Below are 22,677 nucleotides of genomic sequence, written 5' to 3'. Positions count from 1 at the left end.
TCTTTTCAGTCATTCCAGTGGAGGTTAAAATCTCCAAGGAAGATCTAAGTGCCGTGATGATCTGCATTGGAAGAGATAATCTCCATAAACTGTTCAATGAAGAAAAGGTTGTCTCTAGGGGGATGATAGAACAAATAGAATTAGCAGACTTGTCTGGTATCGCAGGTGACCTCAATGCAAAGATATTCATATGCAGGGAGAGCAGCAGAATGAAGTTGTTTAACTACAAAATGTTGCCACTGTAGATGGAGGCAATACCTCCCCCTTGCCCACAGGATCTGTCTAACCGAATAATGTCATAGCTAGGCAGGACAAGTAGGTCAAGGATAGGATTAGAGGAGATATTTAGCCAGGTTTCGGTCAGCATTAGGAGATCCGTCTCCTGGTCTAGAATGAGGGCAGCGATATCAGCTGCATGTTTTACAGCAGATCTGCAATTAAGGAGGATGCATTTGTGTTTTGAAGTGTAATATGCAAATATGGCCACTTTACACACTACACTTTGCGTGAAAGGGACGTGCCATGGGTGCTGCTGTGGGTGTTCCCACACAAAACCCATGGCTTCTGCCCCATATCCAGATTTATGAGAAATTGTAAACCTGGAAATGCGTCAAAAACATTTAAAAATAGAAATTGTATTTATAATTTGAAGAATAATTCTGAGGCTAACTCTTTACCAGAGTCTATAGCTACGACTAACGGGCCTATGGAAAAGTTTTAAAACTCCAGCACAGTAACTATTTCGATTAGCAACATAGTGTGGTGAACTTTTAACCTCTGTGCTCATTTAAGTGTTCCATGAACTGTTACTATGGTAACAGGCAGAAAGCCATTTGGGGTAGGGTTGAAAGGTACTGGCTGTACAGAAACCGTTATATTTACCCAGGATCCTCTACATTACAGAAAGGAAAGCAAAGTAAAACAGAACACTGTGTACCAGATTTACAACCCCCTTGCACCACTTTCGCATCATTTTTCACATCTTAAAAGTAATGCAATAGTAACGCAATGAACTTGTAAATCTGCCCCTATGCATATTACAAGCAAAACAAGTACACAACTCATTCAATTCTTTATCGATCACAAATAGACAGTGTTGCTTCACGATTCACAATGAACTTCTATAAATACTTCCTGCCTATTTAAATGGAAGACGAGATTGTCGACTTTACAAAACTTAGTGGCATATTTACAAAGACAGAATTAAAATTGTTGTCGCTTTAACGCCTGCAAACTACAACAAAAACACTGAAAATGGACTTCAAAATCCATTGTTATCTTACTGGAAGATTTTCTCAACATTGCTGTTTCCTATACAAGACTGAGAGCCACCCCCCGGGGCTATAAAACAAATGGTTGTGGGGGGCTCCAAGGCCCCCCCTGCAAAATTAGAAGTGTGGGGACTTCAACGACCCCCTCAGGCCCCGGGAACCATCACCCTTGGGTATTTGTGTATTGTGGGAGGAAGACTGCGTGGCCCTCTGCCTGGACCCCTCGCGGGCCCTGGGGACCGCCATGCCCCAGGGCCGACTCCTGCAATGTCCCGGGGTGCCTACCCCCGGGACACTGCTGTTTGCTATGAGAAGGCGGGAGTCTTGCAGCTCCCGTCCTCCCAAAGCAAACTTAGTTTGCATTTTGAAAGACACAGCAGTGAAATCTGTTCTCACTTTCAAAATCCAAACCAGATTGCTTTTCCACATGCAAGTTAGCATCTTCCCATGTGGAAAAGCAATGCCGGCTCCCGAAGAACGCGGGGAGCTGGCGGGACTGTGGGGGCATTGTTTCCCCCCCAACATTTTTTATAAGACCCGGGGAATAGGGTCCCCGGGAATATCAGAAATTACTGATAGGCTCTATTTTTCACGGTAAAATTAAAAGTCGTGCACCCAGAGCAGCGCTCAGTGCGCACGCGCTGGATGCACGACTCATAATCTGTAGGGTGCGCGACTCCTGCGCCTTTGGTGCACAACTTCTACGCATTTGGGTGCCGGAATTGCTTTTCCACATGGGGAGCTACTAACATGCAGCTCCCCATGTGGAAAAGCAATCTGATTTAGATTTTGAAAGAGAGAACAGATTTCCTTGCTATGGGAGGGCAGGATAGACACCCCGGGACAATGCAAGAGCCGGCCCTCCCACAATACATAAAGCCCCGGGAAGTGGTGGTCCCCGGCGCTTTGGAGTCCTTGCAGTCCCCCCAACCATTTTTTTTGTAGCCCCGGGGGGGGGTAACGGGGCCCTCAAGTGCTCTAGGAGGGGGGCCACGCAGTCCCTCTCCCACAATACATAAAACCCCGGCGGTGGTGGACCCCACGGCTTTGGGGACCTTGGACCCCTCCCCCCACCATTTATTTCTTTTTAGCCCCGGGGGGTGAAGATCCCCGAGACTTGGGGGCCCTCTGGACCCCCCATAAAATGTAATAATTTTGCCCCCGGTATTTAACCCCCGGGAACTAATTATAAAAAAAACCTCTGTTTTATTGTATTTATTTTACGGCAGAGTCCGTGCACCCTAGATGCACCTGCCGGGTTTTTAACAAAAAAAATGTGTGGGCCCTGTGTGTCCTTCTGGGACCCCCTAAGCACGTCTAGAGGGTAACATTATTTCTACCCTGCCCCCTTTCTCCGTTTTGCACACATATTCCAATGACATCCTCAACCTTGCTTCTACCGAGGCACAAAATGGCTGCCAACAGTTCCTGGTTTCGAATGTTGACTACCACTTGACAGCCAATTAGCATTCAGCGCGTGATCTGAAGGGTGCGCTTATGGTACGATGACGATCCTCGCACAATCTGTGGATCCACTGCGCCCATAGATATATAAATTACTTTTACTGTAATTTTCTCAGGAACTACAGAACAGATTGACACCATTTAAGCGAAAGGCACAAGTCTGAACTGAGGACTACCTCATTGCCAAATTTGGTGTTTTTCCGGTCGGCCGTTCGGGCTGTAGCTGTGGCTAAAGGTCCTACGGGAAATTGCATGGCGAAAATACGTTTTGGGACCCCCTTTTTTCTCGGCCCCCACTTGACAAATCACCCCGAAACTTTCAGGATAGGAGCAGACCAGAGCTGGCCTACAGTTTGGTAAATTTCGCAAAGATTCCTCAGTCGGCGTCAAAGTTATTGGGAATAGAATGTTGCGGATTTCCTATGCATAATAGGTCCTAACTATAACTACCTACTGGCGACTGCCAGTAGGTGTTATATATATATATATATATATATATATATATATATATATATATATGAGTGAGCAAAGCCCTTGAGCTATGAGAGGGAACACTGCTCGCCACCTGCCCTCCGGCTCTGGACGCCTGTAGCTGCTCGCATTGTTGAGCTTCCTTGTTTAAAATCGATTCCGACGCGTTTCAAGGCGATACACGCCCCTTAATCATGGATACAGCAAACAAAGGGAGACATTAATTTCACCGCTTCTCTCTAACGGCCATTTATTGCTGTAGAGTACACCACGTGGTCGTGGCACATGCTGATGCATGCTGGTGATGGTAGTCCTTTAGACGCGGTGGAAGAAAGAATAAAGCCCTAAGTGGGCTGAGTCCCTTTGTAATCTCTGCTTTCTTTATTGACAAACCTTGAGTAGGTTGAAGTTCACATTTGCGTGCTTGGTTCGCTTGCGGTGGTGAGCATTCAATGAAGCTTGCGAATCGTTTCGCCTTCTGTGCCCTTCTCTCCCCGGCTGCATTTCCTCCTGGGTAGAAAGAAGTGGTTCCCCTCTCCACGGCCAAGGAAGCCGTGTAAAATGTGAGTGAGCAAAGCCCTTGAGCTATGAGAGGGAACACTGCTCGCCACCTGCCCTCCGGCTCTGGACGCCTGTAGCTGCTCGCATTGTTGAGCTTCCTTGTTTAAAATCGATTCCGACGCGTTTCAAGGCGATACACGCCCCTTAATCATGGATACAGCAAACAAAGGGAGACATTAATTTCACCGCTTCTCTCTAACGGCCATTTATTGCTGTAGAGTACACCACGTGGTCGTGGCACATGCTGATGCATGCTGGTGATGGTAGTCCTTTAGACGCGGTGGAAGAAAGAATAAAGCCCTAAGTGGGCTGAGTCCCTTTGTAATCTCTGCTTTCTTTATTGACAAACCTTGAGTAGGTTGAAGTTCACATTTGCGTGCTTGGTTCGCTTGCGGTGGTGAGCATTCAATGAAGCTTGCGAATCGTTTGTCAATAAAGAAAGCAGAGATTACAAAGGGACTCAGCTCTCTCTCTCTCTCTCTCTCTCTCTCTCTCTCTCTCTCTCTCTCTCTCTCTCTCTCTCTCTCTCTCTCTCTCTCTCTCTCTCTCTCTCTCTCTCTCTCTCTCTCTCTCTCTCTCTCTCTCTCTCTCTTCCCCCCCCTCCCCCACCCACCCACCCAAACGCTCATACTTATCCTAAATGCTTGGTAAAGGCATATGTAGTAAAGGCCTATGCTTGGTAAAAACCTGCATGGTAATAAATGTGTGGTAAAGGCACTGCAATGTAAAGCCCGAGTTGCAAAGACTGTTTCCCCTCAATATCTCCACCATGTTTTGAGATACTGCTCTTTAAAACTTGTACAGCAAAATGTCATCTAGGTGAAACTGAGCATTTTCACTACCTACAATTACACAATTAGGTTTTCCAGTTCAAGATATGACTCACGGCTTGTAGTTAACTGATTTCAATTTAAATATTTGCACAATTAAGACACTTATACAGACTGCTACTGGAGGCGGCTCTCTCCGGGGGCCCTCATTTATGAGGCCTTGCGTGAGTTTTGCGCCTCCGATGCGTCACTTTTTGTGACGCATCGGCGGCGTAAAACATGCCTCCTGATGCGCACTATTTACAAAGTGACGCATCTAAGCAGATGCGTCACTTTGTAAACCCCTGCGCTACATTATACCTGCGTCAGGTATAATGTATGCAGAGGGGGCGTTCACCCGCAAAAAGCCTCGTAATAGTGACACAGTGAAATCTATGAGATTTCACTGCGTCACTTTTAGGACGCTGTTGCGTCAAAATCTTGCGCCTGCCTCGCAGCAGGCGTAAGACTGACGCAAGCCCTTTCACATGGGGCTTTCCCCATGTGAAAGGAAGCATTGCTGGAGTTGCGTCACTTTTGTGACACACTCCAGCAATGCGTCACTTTTGCGCCTACAGATACGTCAGAAATACTGGCGTATCTGTAACTCCTTGCGACATGATGCGTCATATTATAAATATGACGCATCAATCATGTCGCAGGGAGAGCGCAGTGAAAAGTGACGCATCGCTGTTTTCACGCAGCGATGCGTCACTTTTCATAAATGAGGCCCCTAGATTTTTTAATATTCCCTTCTGATTCGGTGATTTGTTCACAGAAACCTAAATGATGGCATTCTGAAGGGAGATTCTTAAATATTCTAACTCAGTGGTTGAGAGGGAAGCTCATTAAAAAGTCATATTTGATGGGTGCTTGTACCGTACAAAGGATCACTGAAATTATATCAACCACAAAAATATCGAGATACAAAAATATCGAGGAAAAAATATCGAGGGACAAAATATCGACTGGCTATCTTCAAACAGGTAAGTACTAAAATATCGACTCAAAAATATCGAGTTACAAAAATATAGACTGTCAAAATATCGGTTTTTTTAATGTCTTTAAATTAAGTTAAAACTAATATAATAATAATTATATTTAATATAAACTTAGTTAAAATTATTAAATAAATGTAATATTGATAAATAATCAATGTTAATTAAAAAAATATAACAAAAATAATACATATATATATATATAAAATCATATTATTAAATAAACATATATAATATTTTTACCGTAGCATAGCAAAATGGTTAAAATTTATTGTAACAACTCTACTGAGTTCAACAGTAGCAAAAGCGTTGGATAGCGTAGGGGTTAAAATTACTATTCCCACTCAAGTGGGTGCAACAGTAGTGAAAGCGTTGGATAGCGTAGGGGTTAAAATTACTATTCCCACTCCAGTGGGTGCAACAGTAGGGAAAGGGCTGGATAGCGTAGGGGTTAAAATTACTATTCCCACTCCAGTGGGTGCAACAGTAGGGAAAGCGCTGGATAGCGTAGGGGTTAAAATTACTATTCCCACTCCAGTGGGTGCAACAGTAGGGAAAGCGCTGGATAGCGTAGGGGTTAAAATTACTATTCCCACTCCAGTGGGTGCAACATTAGGGAAAGCGCTGGATAGCGTAGGGGTATAAATTACTATTCCCACTCCAGTGGGTGCAACAGTAGGGAAAGCGCTGGATAGCATAGGGGTAAAGATTACTATTCCCACTCCAGTGGGTGCAACAGTAGGGAAAGCGTTGGATAGCGTAGGGGTAAAAAATACTATTCCCACTCCAAAGAGTGCAACAGTAGGGAAAGCGCTGGATAGCGTAGGGGTTAAAATTACTATTCCCACTCCAGTGGGTGCCACAGTAGGGAAAGCGCTTGATAGCGTAGGGGTTAAAATTACTTTTCCCACTCCAGTGGGTGCAACAGTAGGGAAAGCGCTGGATAGCGTAGGAGTTAAAATTACTATTCCCACTCCAGTGGGTGCCACAGTAGGGAAAGCGCTGGATAGCGTAGGGGTTAAAATTACTATTCCCACTCCAGTGGGTGCAACAGTAGGGAAAGCGCTGGATAGCGTAGGGGTTACAATTACTATTCCCACTCCAGTGGGTGCAACAGTAGGGAAAGCGCTGGATAGCGTAGGGGTAAAGATTACTATTCCCACTCCAGTGGGTGCAACAGTAGGGAAAGCGTTGGATAGCGTAGGGGTTAAAATTACTATTCCCACTCCAGTGGGAGCAACAGTAGGGAAAGCGTTGGATAGCGTAGGGGTAAAATTACTATTCCCACTCCAGTGAGTGCAACAGTAGAAAAAGTAAAAACTTCATAAATAGATATAATTAATAGAAATATTACCACCAACTAAATTTAATTTCCTATACCAATTACTTTTATTTACCAATTAAAATTTAATTAATGGACAATTATTAATTAAATAACAATTATTATTAATTTACATAATTCATTAATTATAATTAAATTACTTCCCACCCTATTCCCCTATAAACCCACAACCCACTACAGAAAATAATTTACTAAAAATTAATGATTTATCAATTAATCAATGATTATTAATTACCAATTATATTTTAATTAATTCCCAATTAATTATTATTAAAAAAGTATTATTAATTTACATAATTATTTAATTATAATTAAATTACTTCCCACCCTGTTCCCCTATAAACCCACAACCCGCTACAGAAAATAATTTACTAAAAATTAATTATTTATCAATTAATCAATTATTATTAATTACCAATTATATTTTAATTAATTACCAATTAATAATTAATTAACAAGTCTTATTAATTTACATAATTACTTAATTATATTTAAATTACTTCCCACCCTATTCCCCTATAAACCCACAACCCGCTACAAAAAATTATTTACTAAAAATTTATTATTTATCAATTAATCAATTATTATTAATTACCAATTATATTTTAATTAATTACTTATTAATAATTAATTAACAATTATTATTAATTTACATAATTAATTAATTATATTTAAACTACTTCCCACCCTATTCCCCTATAAACCCACAACCCGCTACAGATTTATATTACACAATTATTACAAATTATTAAAAACGTACCTTATTTTCGATTTTTTTTTGGTCTATATTCTATCTAGTCGATATTATGTCTAGTCTATATTTTTGATTCGATATTTTGGCTATTAATATCGATATAACTCGATATTTTTGTAGTCTATATTATGTCTAGTCGATATTTTGTCTAGTCTATATTTTTACCTCGATATTATGTCCAGTCGATATTTTGGAATCGATATTATGTCTGTGTACCCCGTACAAAATTAGTGAAATACTACCCCACAAGTAACCCCAGTGAGAGCAAAAGTTTGAATTCTTGGGCGATTTCAGGCCCATATGGTGGGATTGTTCATATGTTAAAACATATTTGAGTGAAACTCCATCAAACATGAATAAGATATTGGGGTACTCCATCCCAGCTGCACCAGTTCTAAGTCTTCACTCTCCTACCCTCAAATATCAAACTCTTTCTGATCATTTAATACTGTGGAACTGTTTAGGGGCTACTAAGCTCATGCTAGCAGCACATTGGATGAGCACAGAATCTCTCCCAGTTCCCCTAAGGTTCTATGGACTCTGGAACAATCCGGTAATGGAGAGGCTCTCATGTGTAATGTCTGATAACTACAAAAGCTTTGAGCCCATCTGGTCTCCACTGATAGAATATCTTTCTAGTGGGGCCCCTCTGTTCTGCCTATGGGCCCTGAATGTTTTTGGTGTTTGGGCTAAAATGTTGTGCTCTGACCTTAAAGTAATTGGTCAATTCTTGGGTATTACTACCTGAGAAGCTAGAACTAAGTGTGTGATGAATGATGATATATATGTTTCCTCTGTTATTATAGTGGATGATTTGAGGATTTGTGAAAGGTGGGGGTATTTATTGTGTTTATTTTTCTTTTGCTTCTGACGCTTGGATCGAGAAACATGGTGAAAGATGCTTAGTATTACTAGCAACGCACATGCCTTTGCTGAATTGCAATCATGTTTGTTACTATCTTTCCAAAACCCAATAAAAATGATTTCATACAAAAAAGAAAGCTTTTATGAACCTTGCCCCTTATGTAAATGCAGATCAGATACAGGTTGCTCTTTTGGTTTGAGATTTACTTCAAGATCGTTATGGATCATCACCTGGTCATGACATTAAAAGAGGACACAAACTTGTCAAAGGTTATGCCAGAAGTTCTGAAAAGGGCTTCTATATGCTGATACCATGAGTGGGAATAATAGAAAGATCTCAATGTGAAGCCCAGACCAATGATTTAATATTCTATGGGGACTGTAGTAAATACAAACGAAATCCAGAAGGTGAGTACTTGTAAGAATCAGCTTTATTGCAGCACAGAGCAAGTAGAACCATTCCCCATCTGACCAGAGCTCCAACTGCCAAACAGGCAAATGAGAACTCCAGAACTAGGAACCCCACAGTAATCTAGAGTGTCAGCCTAAGAAGAGAGATAAGCACTGTACAACATATCTCCCCCCCCTTAATAAGGAAAAACAGAAATTATAATAAAACAACAAGATCAATGTACATAGTCATCCAGATAAGTGGGTGGGCGCCGAGGACGAGAACTCCTCAACTTGGCCTCACCAGAGGAGGACGGAGAAGAAAAAGTAGGAACAGAATCAACCGGGACACCACCATGCATACTCAAAGAAGTAGGAGCATCACCACTACCCACCTCCTCCCGTCCAACAGATTGAGAGGAGAAAGGGGAACCACCACCAGAGGCTAACAAATACCCATTACACCCCCCAGAACTGCCACCCTCCAATACATCAGAAGAACCATCCTTCTTTCTTTGATACAGAGCCACCCTCCTATAATTCCAAGTCTCCCCATTTTCTAAAACAACAAAATGTGGAAAAGCTTTCTTGACTCTAAAAGGGCCCCTAAATTTGCTAAGACCCTTAGAACACCTACCCGGCTTCACTTTAACTAGATCACCCACCGAGATAGGTAAAGAATCATCACTAGAGGGTAAAAACTCTCCATCCAAACACCTCAACCATGCAGGAGTCAATCTTGATATCGGTGCACGACCACGCATCAATTCAAAAGGAGATTTTTCTCCATTCTTATGAGGTGTTGACCGGTAAGCCCACACAAGTTCTTGCACACGCTCATGCGAAAAACAGCCACCCTCCACAAACATTTGAATCACCCCCTTCACTAGACGATTCACCCTCTCGCAGAGACCATTCCCTTGTGGATTGTAAAGACTTGTCTTCTGATGTTTGATGCCACACTCACGTATTAACGAAGCCATCTTCAGCGACGTCAATTGAGTGCCATTATCGGAGATAAGGACAGATGGGTATCCTTCATTCAAGAAGACACTCTTGAGTAAAGGCACAGACAGTGAGGCAATATAGTCCCAATATTCTAAATCACAAAGTTAAACAAAAATGGGAAGAGTAATGTAAAAAGGAAGAATTTCGTACGTTTTGCCAGACTCTGTGCCCTATAAGGAATGAGCTACCAAAGGCTCATCGAACAATACCTAGACTAAATAGGCCTATAAATCCCCCAAGAATGTAATAAAGTGTCCCACAAGCAACTAGCAAAGGTAGAACATGTGAAGATAGCTGTTAAGGCACTGAACTTAAAAAATGCACCTGGCCCAGATGGATTTACAGGATCCTTCTATAAATCTTTCACGAGTGTATGTTAGGCCCAATCACCAAGCCATTTAATTCACTCTAAGCGACACGTCACCTCGGAGAAATAATGTCTGATGGTAATATGTCATGACTTCCAAAGACTTTCTTAAACGAGGGTGATGAAGTAACACTAAAATACTAGCAGCAAGACCAGAATTCTGACTGGGCACTCCTGGTACAGTTATGTTATATGTTATATGTGTATTTATTACGCGCATAACTACTCCTGAGTATCCTGGCGCGGAGCAAATCCACAAAGAAGTCAAGAGAAAAACAGCATAACATAACATTTTTTAGTAAGCTTTATTAAAAAGGTGAGTTTTGAGGAGCTTTTTAAAGCTGCTAAGATCTCTGGTATCCCTGAGGGTGAATGGGAGGGAGTTCCAGAGGGTAGCTGCTTTGACCGAAAAAGATTGGCCGCCCAATCTGGTTCGCCGGAAGCGAGGGATTACCAACCGGCGTTGAGAAGCCGACCTGAGGTGTCGACTAGGGACATGGAAAGTCACTCTTTTCCTGAGATAGGCGGGGCCAGTGTCATGTAAGGCTCGGTGCGTGAGAACCAGAGCCTTAAATTGAACTCTTTGGGCCACCGGCAACCAGTGGAGTGTGGCCATTTGTTGTCTTATGCTACTTATGCTAGTCCAGTTTCTTTAAAATATTGACAATTTCAATAATATTTGATGATTATTGAAATGAACAAGGATCTCAGCGGTGCTCGTAACGCTGGATGAAGAAATAGTGTTTGATATAGACAGATGGTATTATATGCTGAGAGTCCACACGAAATTAGTATTTGGGGACAATATGAAGAGATTGATTATGACAAATAATGCTAATCCAATTGCTGGTGTAGTTTTAACAGGGAAAATACAAAAACCTAAGGTTAGAAAGGGGTGTGTCAATCATGTGCCGAGCCTCTCTCTTCCTAGTTGTGCTTTTGATGGAGCCTTCCGGTTCCAGGATAATGTATAATCACAAAAGTTAGGGTGTTTTCTTTGATGAAGAAGAAAATACATTGCACATGTTCACAGATGATGTGGCGGTCGTTATTGCTTATTTGCCAGGCTCTCCTCAGAAATGGTATCAGAACTAGAAATGGTATCAGAACTAGATAGGCTAAAAGTGACTCCGGTAAGCTTTAAACTGATCTACAACAAATAAACATTAGCGGCTGCTACCTGGGACTAGTGGTAGGACCGGAGGGCGGGTGTTAAAAAAATTGAAAAGGGGGTGAAAAAGAAAAATGCACTTAGTTTCCATGTGGCCGGCTCTCCTCTGTCCTCTTCGTTCACGACAAAGGAACAGGAAGCACCAAGATTCCCCAAAGTCAATCACAACACTGCAGTGCAGCGTTGTGATTGGCCTGCACCATGGTTCGGTGCTCAGACGGGGACAGGAAGTCTGTGCATGTTTCTCACCAGGCTGTCTATTACAAGATGGTGGGGACCATGCAAAGCATGCATGGCTGTTTGGCTGGCCCAGGACGGCCAGCCAAACCATCATGCACACTTTATAGAGTGCCCACCACTCCTCCCCCTGCTCTGTGGCCAGCAAAGCCTGGCCCGTACATTTACAGGACTCAACATAATGAAGAATACCAACGAGTAATTGATCCAATATACTATTTGGTTACAAAATTACAAAATTGCATATTTACAGTTTAATAAAAAAGAAAAAGAAGAAAACTACGGGCATTTGCTCATTTTTTGCATACAGACTGTCCTTATATTTTCGTCAGATTTTTTATTTATTTTTATTTAGATACATTTTCATTGAATACCATATCATAATTTTGTGAGGCTAGAAGAAAAATAAATCGTGACTCGGGTCCAAGGAGTAGCAGAAATGTTAGCATATGATAAGACTTGCTTTTGTTCACGCTCCAGGACAAGTGACTTTGAACACCTTAGGTGCAGCATTTCAGACTTGCATGTGTATGACAAAAAGAAAGAAACACCTATACGTCTTAGCTTTGACAGTTTGCTCACATTGATTGTATAGAAAAATGTTTAATATTTGTGATTTTTCTTACATGTTTTGCTTGAACACTTGTAATTCCATGTGCCCTTCTATGTATGTGTCATGTTAAATGATGTTATGTTATGTTTTTGTTATTTGTGTAACTCTCTCTGCCTCCTAAATCTCCACCTGTCTTTTCTTTTTCCTTCTCCTTCTCGTCCCCTTCCACTGTCCTAATCTGTTCCTTTTCTTCGTCTTGATGTTTTAATTTTTCTCTTTTCCTTTTTTATTTGGACGTTGTATAAGCTTTGTTTCCCTTTTGCCATGTACTAACCAGTTTCTTTTTGCATCATCATTTTAAAGAAAACATTAAATTAAACATGTTCGAAAAGTAAAGTTAGCATATTGTGCGTGTACATAGCTATCTCACCTATAAAACTCAAAATTAAAATGTGACATAATAAGTGCCATGTTTAGGATTAATTAGACTTATATGAGGCTATGGAAATTTGGATTGGATACCCAACCTTTCGGAAGTGTCCTACAAAGAAAGTTCAGTTAAAAACAAAGCATAAATATTTAGCGATTGTTTTTCCTATAACTTTTTTCCTGTTAGTAGGACACATGCAACTCAATCTGATTTTAGTTTGATAGAAATGCCATAATGTACAGATTTAGTTTTTGAACTGGAAATGTAAGTTTTGGCAATTAAAGTACCATGCCTCTTGTTGTTTCAGTGGGTGCATTCCTTGCTACGTATTTGCGCCATCATCAGCGTCATTACGGTTTGCATGAACACTCCAAAGACCTTTGAACATTATCCTCCTCTCCAGTATGTGACCTTTGCCCTCGACACACTGCTGATGTTTCTCTACACTGCTGAGATGATAGCAAAAATGCACATCCGAGGCATAGTTAAGGTAGGTTTATGGTTATATTTTTCCATTTCGAGTAATGGCATGAACTTTAGACCAACCGTTCTACAAATGATATGTGAGCACTAGAACATTTAATTAATAGAGCAGGGTTTCTTGTACCACAATCTCATGGTAAAGTCATCAAACAAAATCCCCCAATGGTCATTTGAACCTTTGATTGTCCACATGAAGTGTAAGAAAGGAACTAACATCAGAAATACATTTCAAGTACAGTGCAACCAATATGACTCCACAGAAATGACAAAGAGGATGGTATCCAAATCTTAAGAGTATTATTATTAATTTTAGTTTCTGTTACATATTACACCAATATGCAAAACTGATAGAAAAATATAGTAAGCATGTACATATTTAAAAGTTATGCAATCTACATTTACACAGAATCAAAAATCAACAAGCAATATAGAATGACATACAGTGAGCAAAATAAAACCCAAGTAGGTTCCATAAAGGAACTTCCCTTTTTTAAATCTATTATAAAAAATGGTAAGGCGAAATTCTATGAGGAAGGTGTCAGTATCAGATGAACCAGATTGAAGGTTCAATGGAAAGAGTTGTGAGTATTCAAGCATGAAGCTCAACGATGGGCAGGGTAAATCAGCAGAGTCAAGAAGAGGTCTTCCCTTAGCAAAGTCAGGATAACGTCTGGTCTTCTATTCTAAAGAGTGCACAATTAAAGCATGAAAGACATTTCTAGCTAGCTTCCCCTTATCATCTTTATCAACAAACCAATCAGAAAACAGTGCTCTCAGGTAGCTGGAAGACTCCGTAGTTCTCCAGCTACCATCAAAGAAGCAATCATCTGGACGGCCTTTGATGTAACACCAGTTTTTTCCGCCTGGTAAAGGATGGTTTCTCCCACCGTTTCAGTCTCCATATCCAAGGTCAAAAGTTAATTAAAAGTTCAGTGATATGCTAGTCTAAAACAATGAACAATTAGAAAGAACTACAAAACATTTTATATAACATAATGTGTGCACTGAGGCCCGGTTGAAGAGTAGGCCAACACAAGATTGAAAAAGATTTGAAATTAATGTAGTTATTATAAGTGATTAATCACATGAAATGTTAAAGAAATCACATGTTTTCTTTCATAGTGAGTTTATTATAATTCAGCAATATATACGAGTGGCTCTCATTAAAGAGATATACAGGCACTTACTGCAATGGATTAATAAAATGCACACACGTTGATACAGTTGAACACATTGAGTATATACGTTGCATATTAAAGAGTGGGCACTCAATTCTGCTCCTCCATAATGTAGACAAAATAATTGGCAAAAAATGATTGATTGGTTGATGTACATGTTGATTGACCCAAAGAATCCATGCAATTTTAACTAAGGGATTAACTGACAACAGGTAATTGTTAAGACCATCAACAGAGTCTGAATGTGCATTTTCCCTTATTTAAAAAAAACAACAAATTGTTATGGCCTAGATGGCTCTACTAATTCCTTTTCAATAGAGGTGAAAGTATACCACTGATTGAAAAGTCTCAGGGGACTGATCTATGGTTCCATGAACCATTTTATTTTGGCTTTATGTGCAACTTGATAGTAGGAGGGATGGAAAGGCAAATAACAAATGAGAAAATGTGTGTTATTTAGGAATCTGTGTGGGACGGTTGTATATTACAATGCTATGAAATCTGTTGACTGAAATATACTCTGTGTAAATATTTTGTCCTAAATATTGTTTACAAAAATATTGTCCTATTGGGTGGAGAATCTATGCTATAATGTTGGAATGTTGGGCGCCCCATTGAAGACAATAGAATGGCTCAGGGACAATAATGGCTGATGCAGAACTGCCACTCCAAAATTCCAATGTTTGTTTTTCTGTTTCTTCCTTTTTAACTTAGAACTTTCTATCATTTAGAATGTTCTACCTACAGTAGGTGGAATGTTGTAATGGCATTATAGCCTGCCGCCTAGGATTGTTGAAAGCATTTTCTATGATTACAAACTCTTGCATGTGGCTCAGGCCTATAACTCAGCTCCAGGACCTTTAACAGCCAGCATAGTCCTCTCTAGTCAGCAATAATGGTATATTTCAGTACTGGAATATTAATAGCTTTTATGAAGATAATGAAGTGGCTGTGCTCTAATAATTCCTGGTATACATCTTCTGCTCCAGCAGTCCAATGCTTGTCTTTCCTTTTATGATGTTTATTTTCTTAGCTTTCTACCCTCAGAGGGTGGCACTTTATAATAGCACTGTAGCCCACTGCTGAGGGCTATAACATTTGTATGAGCCCCCTCCTTTGTCAAAGGTCCTCACCTGCAGCCCCAGCTTACATCTCGGTATGAAGGATTTTAACAACTGGTAGCCATTGGTAGTGGTCTGTACTGCTACATTGGTAACTCCAATGGGCAATACTTTTGTAAACAATATTTCGGAAATAATATATTTGACCGACAATATTTAGTACAATATTCTGGTATCATACCATGTAGGACATGACACATTTTACAGTAGATAAAGGAAGGCCAGTGAGTCAAGCCAAAGGCTTAGAGTACAGCAAGATGGTGGATTAGAAATGCTCCAAATAACTGCAAAATCTGTAAAGCAGGTGATGCAATAGCAGGCTAACTGCATAGTTGATAAGCATGTAATCTGCCTATGATGTTCTTTGTCTTTGGTAGAAACATTATTAAATTTTCACCTGGATGTGACTCATTTATGAACTTTGTTATTGCCAATGGCTCACTGAATATTTCTCTATAGCAGTGGCGTACAGCATAGGTTCATGAGGGCTGGATCAGTAACAGATTATCAGTATTGTCACATATCATATATTTACATAAAAATAAGTGAAATTAAACTCATCTACATAGTCACTAATCTAGAAATCAGGCATGAATTCTCCCTTCTTGACATTTATCAAACACTCCTAGTCTATAATCTGTTGGGTTATCAGTTGTGCAGGATGTGAGGCCTCTACAGGTAGTACGTCCCTTACTGGGAACCAAGCACCCTAATGTAGCACTTGACTCTCTCAGCATAGCGAAGCAGAGCAGTCCAAGGCATTCTCAAGGGAGGTGATGTGGGTTAGTAATCACCATTTGCTGACATGCAATGATAACAGTCAATAAATTATTGTCCAGTCAGTGCTTTTTCTTTAGAAAAGAGGGAATTATATTTATTACACACACCCTACTAAATACTACGCATTCATTTACAAATATATACCTAAGGCAGATACCTTAGATGATATTATGAAATCACATTTAATCCCTGGGTCATGACCCTCAAAACCACAGCAGCCCTCCCCTATACCAAACAGCACATCACAAAATAAGGGGGTCGCATTTTAAATAAAACATACCTATTGGTTTTGTCAATGATCATCACATATATAATTATCACATATATAATCAAAGGCACACTTGCATTAAAAAAGGCCAAAAAACCACATGTCAATAATCATCAACATATCCATAATAACCATGTGTTAATGCAACAATCATTATCAATAGGCATTTCATTATTGTTCTACAATTCTTGTCATTATTAACAGTTAATAAAGTAACTAAACAACTAGGGCCATATCAGACATAGGGAGCATTTTCCTTGTTTGTGCCAGGCTCACCTTTTAAAGGGTGCACCCAGCGCAAATTAGGTACTATGGCCATATCAGACATAGGGAGCATTTTCCTTGTTTGTGCCAGGCTCACCTTTTAAAGGGTGCACCCAGCGCAAATTAGGTAAATGCACCATATTAGGATGAATGTGCTGCCCCCAGGGCAGCAGCGAACTCATGCTGCCTTGGGGGCAGCGCATTCATGTAAAAAACAGAGCGGCTGCTTTGAAGCCGCTTCGTGTTTCACAGTGCAGGTGGCAACCCGCCTGCACTTTTCAGAAGGATTAAACATCCTCTTGCAGGTGCCTGCAGTGAGTGACTGCGCCCTCCTGCAAGGGGATGTCTGGGGGGTCCATGGGACCTCCTTTCCCCCCTCCAGAGCTCAGCCATCAGGGAGGGCACAGACAGTGTGCCACTTTTTAGGTGGCGCACTGTCAGTGTGCATCCTGCCAGCTTCTTTCCCTCTGTGCCCGCATCTGTAATACAGCAGGCACGCAGAGGTAAATGGATGCCCTCATTTGCATGGAGCCACGCCCCCAAGCAAATGAGGAAACACCTTTGGACGATAGCTTCGTGTGCACCAGCACTGTCGGTATTACAAAAGGGGATGCACAATCGTCTATGGCCTCTTCTGTAATACCAAAGAGCACCAGGGGCTGCAAAGCTAGTTGCGCCCCTGAGGCACATCTGTAAAACGGACTCAGGTGTCTGTGTCTTTTTCATACACCTTCAAGCCACATAGAATGCAGCCATAGAATCAGCCCCCTAGAGGTTACTGCACTCCTAGCTGTAGAATAAAAGCTCCAGCCTTGGGAGTGCCTGAAAAGTCAATGAGAAAGTCAGGGTGGTCATAATCGTTCTGACCCCAGAAACTTGGGCTGAGTTTTCTTCTTGGGGGAAGCTGCTGCACTCCTGCAGCCCACACTTTCTTTTAAGTGCTGGTGGCTACCTCACCAGTTTTGGGTCCGCTGCAATGAAAAAATACATAAATTGGAACTCCCCGTATTGCATTAGGAGATGCTTCCTCTAGAGCAGTGAATATTGTATGAGCGTCTCCGGGCTCTTTCCTTTGTTGTGCCATGTGGACTCACGCAGCACAACTTCCTTTTTATATTTTTATTGAAGGTGTCTGGTCTCACCTCGGCACCCCTCTTGGCTCCCTCATTGGCGGCAGCCCAGGGAGTGTACCCCCAGCTGCACCTGCCGCCTCAGGGCCAGGCCGGTATTCTCCTTCTGCTCGCAAAGGATGCGACAGTGCTCTTCTCTTAGGGAGGCTTCCTTTGTGGTGGCCACCCCGCCACGGGCATGGAGAACAAGGGCAGTCTTGCCACATCTGGGGGATGCGCTGCAGTGCTCCCCTTACTCCATTTGGTGTTGGGGGCCAGAGATGGGTTTCGGGCCCCCTCTTCTCCGAGGCGTATGACAGCACTCTCCCCTGACTTTGGATATAGGGGGTCTGGAGATGGGGGTCCAAGCCCCTTTTCTCTTTGTTGAGGGGGCATGACATTGCTGCCCCAGTGTTCTTGCATCAGCCTGAAGGATATGGGGAGGGGACCCCATGCACACTTTTCACTCTGTGAAAAATGGACAGAATAATCCTTGTGCCAACCTATGGGCACTGGCCCTCCCTAGGGGCAATTTTAGCAAAAACGTCAGAGCGCCGTGTTCTCTGCTTACCAAGGGAGGGGGTCAAAGTTTAAATGCTTCAATAAGCCATAGCGTGGGCCAATTTAAAAGTTCTTGGGCTAATTTTACTCCTGGTGGCGAGCTCTAGCCACCAGGAGCAGTTTTAGCAGACATACCTCACCTCTAAGGTGGTGTGTATTTTAGGGAGCAGATTCCATTGTCTCCCTGAACCATCTCTCCTCCTGGTTTTTCTCTGAAGTTCAGATCATTCCCACAACTGGTCCTCAAGAGGAATAAGGGGGGCAGCTTTACTGCCCCTTGGAGAGATCCACTGGTCCTGGGGTCAACAAGGGGGGCATCAGGAGCTTGTCCTTCTTTTTGTCCAAGGCTGTCACAGTCCCAGGGTCCAGCAGCAAAAAGGACAAAAGCCCTTTCTCTTCATTGTACACCATCTTTTAAAGGAAGGTGGAAAGTTTTAGAAGCCACGCATCCCATGCCAATCCTTGGTGTGACATCACTTCTCCATTCCTGTCCCAAACATCCTGCACAGTATGCTGGGATAGTTCAGAAAAGCATCATCCAGGGGTCACTAGTCACATACGCTCTTGGGGCCTAGGTTTCACCCCTCAATAACATCACTGTCAGGGCCTTTCCTACCAAAATTCAAAGAGGGTCCCCTTCCTGTGTTGACTTCAGTTGTCTGTGATGTGTCCTTTGTTCAGTAGACCTTGGCTGTCCACAGCCCTGGGACAGTGTGGCAGGTAAAGATGCAGATTCTCTTCCCCACCCCTTCCTCCTCAGGAGCAGAGGAAAGCACTGTTAATTACTCCTTTTTTGTGGGCTGGCCTTTGTTCCCACTTCTGGGGAGAAATGTAATGAACTTGGCCCAGCAGGGTGGCAGAAGGTCTAGGTTTTGATCTGAGCTGAGCCAAAAACGATGACAATTCTGGACAATCCATGAAATGTACGTGTATGGTCTTGAGACCTGATAATATGAACTGGGCACACACTTTCCACCCAGTTTCTTATCTCATGGGACTTTGTAGGCCTAAGGGAAGCGAAACTGCACTCTAAGGCAGTTTTCCACCTAGATCTATAACAAAGTGTCTCTAAAGACAAAACAGTAAATCATATTGACTACACTTATGAGTGCCCATTAATATTATTTAGCTGATTAAATAGCTGTCATTCCATGTGCCATCTTTTATTTTTACATTGAAGATGTGTTGCAATTCATCCAAACAAAACTCTCTTGCATTCATTGATTGTATTCCTAAATATCAAAAAGATATATTCCCTAGAACCATTGCTGTTCATATATCACTCATATTTTAAGGCATATTCCGGATGAATATGTAACCTAACAAAGTCCCCCCCTCTGCGCCAGAATACTTGTATGCAGTTATTGGGTTGTGCACGATGGTAGTCTCAAATGTGCAGTCGCGCACACGTGCATACACTTGTGCACACATGTTCACATGTAACCACCCAAGTGCCCCTCACCATAACTGTGTCTCAATGGCCTTATATTAAAAGGCAGACACTGAGGATAAACCCCTGCAGTCCATTTGCCAGGTGATTACCATGGTTGAGGCACATGTAATGAGACTCACCCACAGTAAAAAGATTAAAACTAGGTGAATTAAATAGCCAAGGCATCTGGATGTACTAAATGAGTGGAACCCATTTTGCAACACTATAGCATAGTTGACCCCTCTTTCATGCCCTGCATCACCGGTGTAAGTGATGGCATTAGATAAAAGAGAGCGGGTGATTTGTAAAGATGTTTGTCTTTCATCCATTTTATTTTTCATCATATTTTTGTTTGTGCCATTCAGAAGCAAAACTTTGATGGCAATCGTTTTGTTGCATAATAATCCATGTTTGTGTTGGATGGATATAGCCTATATCCTTCTGTTGATTAGATCTCTGAGTAGGCCTGACACCGATTTAAAAATGGCCTAATCCTGGGGCAGAGGTATTCTGCTGAAATAGAAACTCCAGTAAAAAAAAAAAGAACGAAAACATTTGTTTCTAGCAATACAAAAATCAATAAAGTCCTCTCATCAAATAATACTATATGAAATGTAAAATTATCCAATTAATATCCCATGGTCTGCATACCAATGTATAAGTAGTGTGTAATTGACAACTTAATTTTAAAGTCCTCCTCAATGATTAGAAGTGGTGTCTGTGGAGGAAATAGATTTGTTAAGATAATAAGCCATGTTGTTGGATGCAAAATGCCAAGAGTTCTGACTTTGCCATACTTTGTGAATAACTTAAGGAATTCGTAGCAGCAAGCAGGCAGCTGTGCTGTCAAGCCAGACCCAAAAATGCAGGTGGGGGTAGAAAGCAAATATGTGATACGAATGTTGAAGAAATAGCAACGGAATATACATTTGCACACAACCAAACAAGAAACATACCTTATAACTTAAACATGTAAGAGTCCAAGAAAAATGTTTCTTCTACTAGAACCACACATAAGGATGGCATCCATTTTAATTAAAAATGTTTTAATCATATGATTTTATAAAAACGTAAATGAGGATTTCTTTCAAAAGATCACTAACAAATGAAATCAATATGCTATTTATATGGTTTAGACCAGTGTTTCCCACACTGTCCATCCTGACCCACTGGTGGGTCTAGAAAGTCTGAGCAATACACAAAGGTGCCTCTAAATTCTGTGTTTATCTTGTCACATTTGCCAGTGCTTGAAAGCCAGAAGTCATACATAACTGCTTATCTTTTAACACAGGATTGGTGTTTACTTTTCTTTCTCTGACTGAAAAGTGAGAGGAGTTTTTAAAATTAATTATGTGACAATCTTGCCGGAGAACAGTACTCGCAAAAATAAACACTTGTAAATGAACTGTTTGCATTCAGCAGTTTGGAAATTCTGTAGTGTGCTGGAAACAGAGACTTTAAGAAGATTAAAACAAATCAAGACACTGTACTTGGTGATGTATAAATGATAAATATTTACAGAAACCTGATTTCCACACATTATCATATGAGTGATGTATGCTACATTGTTTTATCAGTCAAACTGTATGTGTGTGAAAAGTAAGTGGCCATTACAATGGAAAATGTGCTGCCTGTAAACGACAATGCGCTACCACAGGTGTTTTAATTACTTTAAAAAATCACCCCTTGTCTTGTCCCTTAAATATAGGTGGGTTGTGAAAGTTTGTCGTTCTAAAAAGTTGGTCATGGTTCTAAAAATTGTTTGGGAACCACTGGTTTAGACTCATATGTCCACTGATCATTGCATGGCATTGTGAAATTCTGCATACCTTAGGAATATTTTATAATGTTTAAAACACAGATCTATATTATGAATAGGCTTTCCTGTTTTCAGTTTCTATTTTTGATAAATTCTGGTGGGTTTTTTTCAATATCTTAAAAAAACAGTGGTTATCAGTGGTTACACATTTCCGCGCCATTAAAAACAACAGAAACAGTGTTTTTCAGGTGTTTATGGAATTTTTATTTGATTTAAATTATTGCTTGCCTTCTGCCCTGATAGTGCATGTGTATAAATAGCGTGTGCACAGGGTATATGAGGCCCAAATACATTTGTACTGCACCAGAAGGGGATACAAAGTCCATAGCATTCTTCATTATCTCTGAAGATTGTAAAGATGCTTTCAGCAAACCATCTAGCAGGTGACAGGGATCTCTTTCAGGGAATCACTTCAGCTCAGGTATTGATTTTGACAGGTCATCATACAACCTTTTCAAATACATAGGAGAATTACTGCAAATGCAAACAATATCACTCCAATCTTTATTGAACTTGGTAGGAACTTTTTTCAGCAGCATTCCAAGTGGCACTGCGTTCCATGTTTCCCAAACTTCTGGTATCATATTTTCACCACTATCTCAGATGCTTGGTGACAACATTCTTTTCACATATACCTGTCACTACATCTTGCCATGAAATTTTGTTTAAAGCCTGGGGTGTTTGGCAATTCATTTACAATCAATACTAACTTGATGGAAAGGGGGGCTGATGTATCAAAGGATGTCACCCATTCTCTGTCTGTGGGTAAATGTGATGGTACATATCAGGAAAGATTCTTATGAAACCAGCCATTTTACCTATCATTGAAATCAAAAATTTCCAAAATATCAAATATGGTTTGGGAATTTCCTGATTCTCTAAAGTTTATTAAATAACTAAATAAGACCTAAAACATGCATCTAAACACTGCATCTTCAGACCGAAGACCACAAAACTGAAAAAAGCAGAAGG

General features: G+C 41.1%; 1 protein-coding gene across 1 annotated transcript in view; it reads left to right on the top strand.

Moving 5' to 3' along the window:
- The window catches only part of NALCN (sodium leak channel, non-selective), a 3,094,418-nt gene that overhangs the window by 695,544 nt on the left and 2,376,197 nt on the right, over positions 1-22,677 (top strand). The window contains exon 5 of the mRNA XM_078657626.1: positions 12,998-13,180. Coding sequence (XP_078513752.1) covers positions 12,998-13,180 — 183 coding nt within the window. The remainder of the gene's footprint in view (positions 1-12,997; positions 13,181-22,677) is intronic.

The sequence above is a fragment of the Lissotriton helveticus genome, chromosome 8 (genome assembly GCF_964261635.1).
Source record: "Lissotriton helveticus chromosome 8, aLisHel1.1, whole genome shotgun sequence".
Taxonomy (NCBI): Eukaryota; Metazoa; Chordata; class Amphibia; order Caudata; family Salamandridae; genus Lissotriton; species Lissotriton helveticus.
This window is presented reverse-complemented; position numbering and strand designations above follow the sequence as displayed.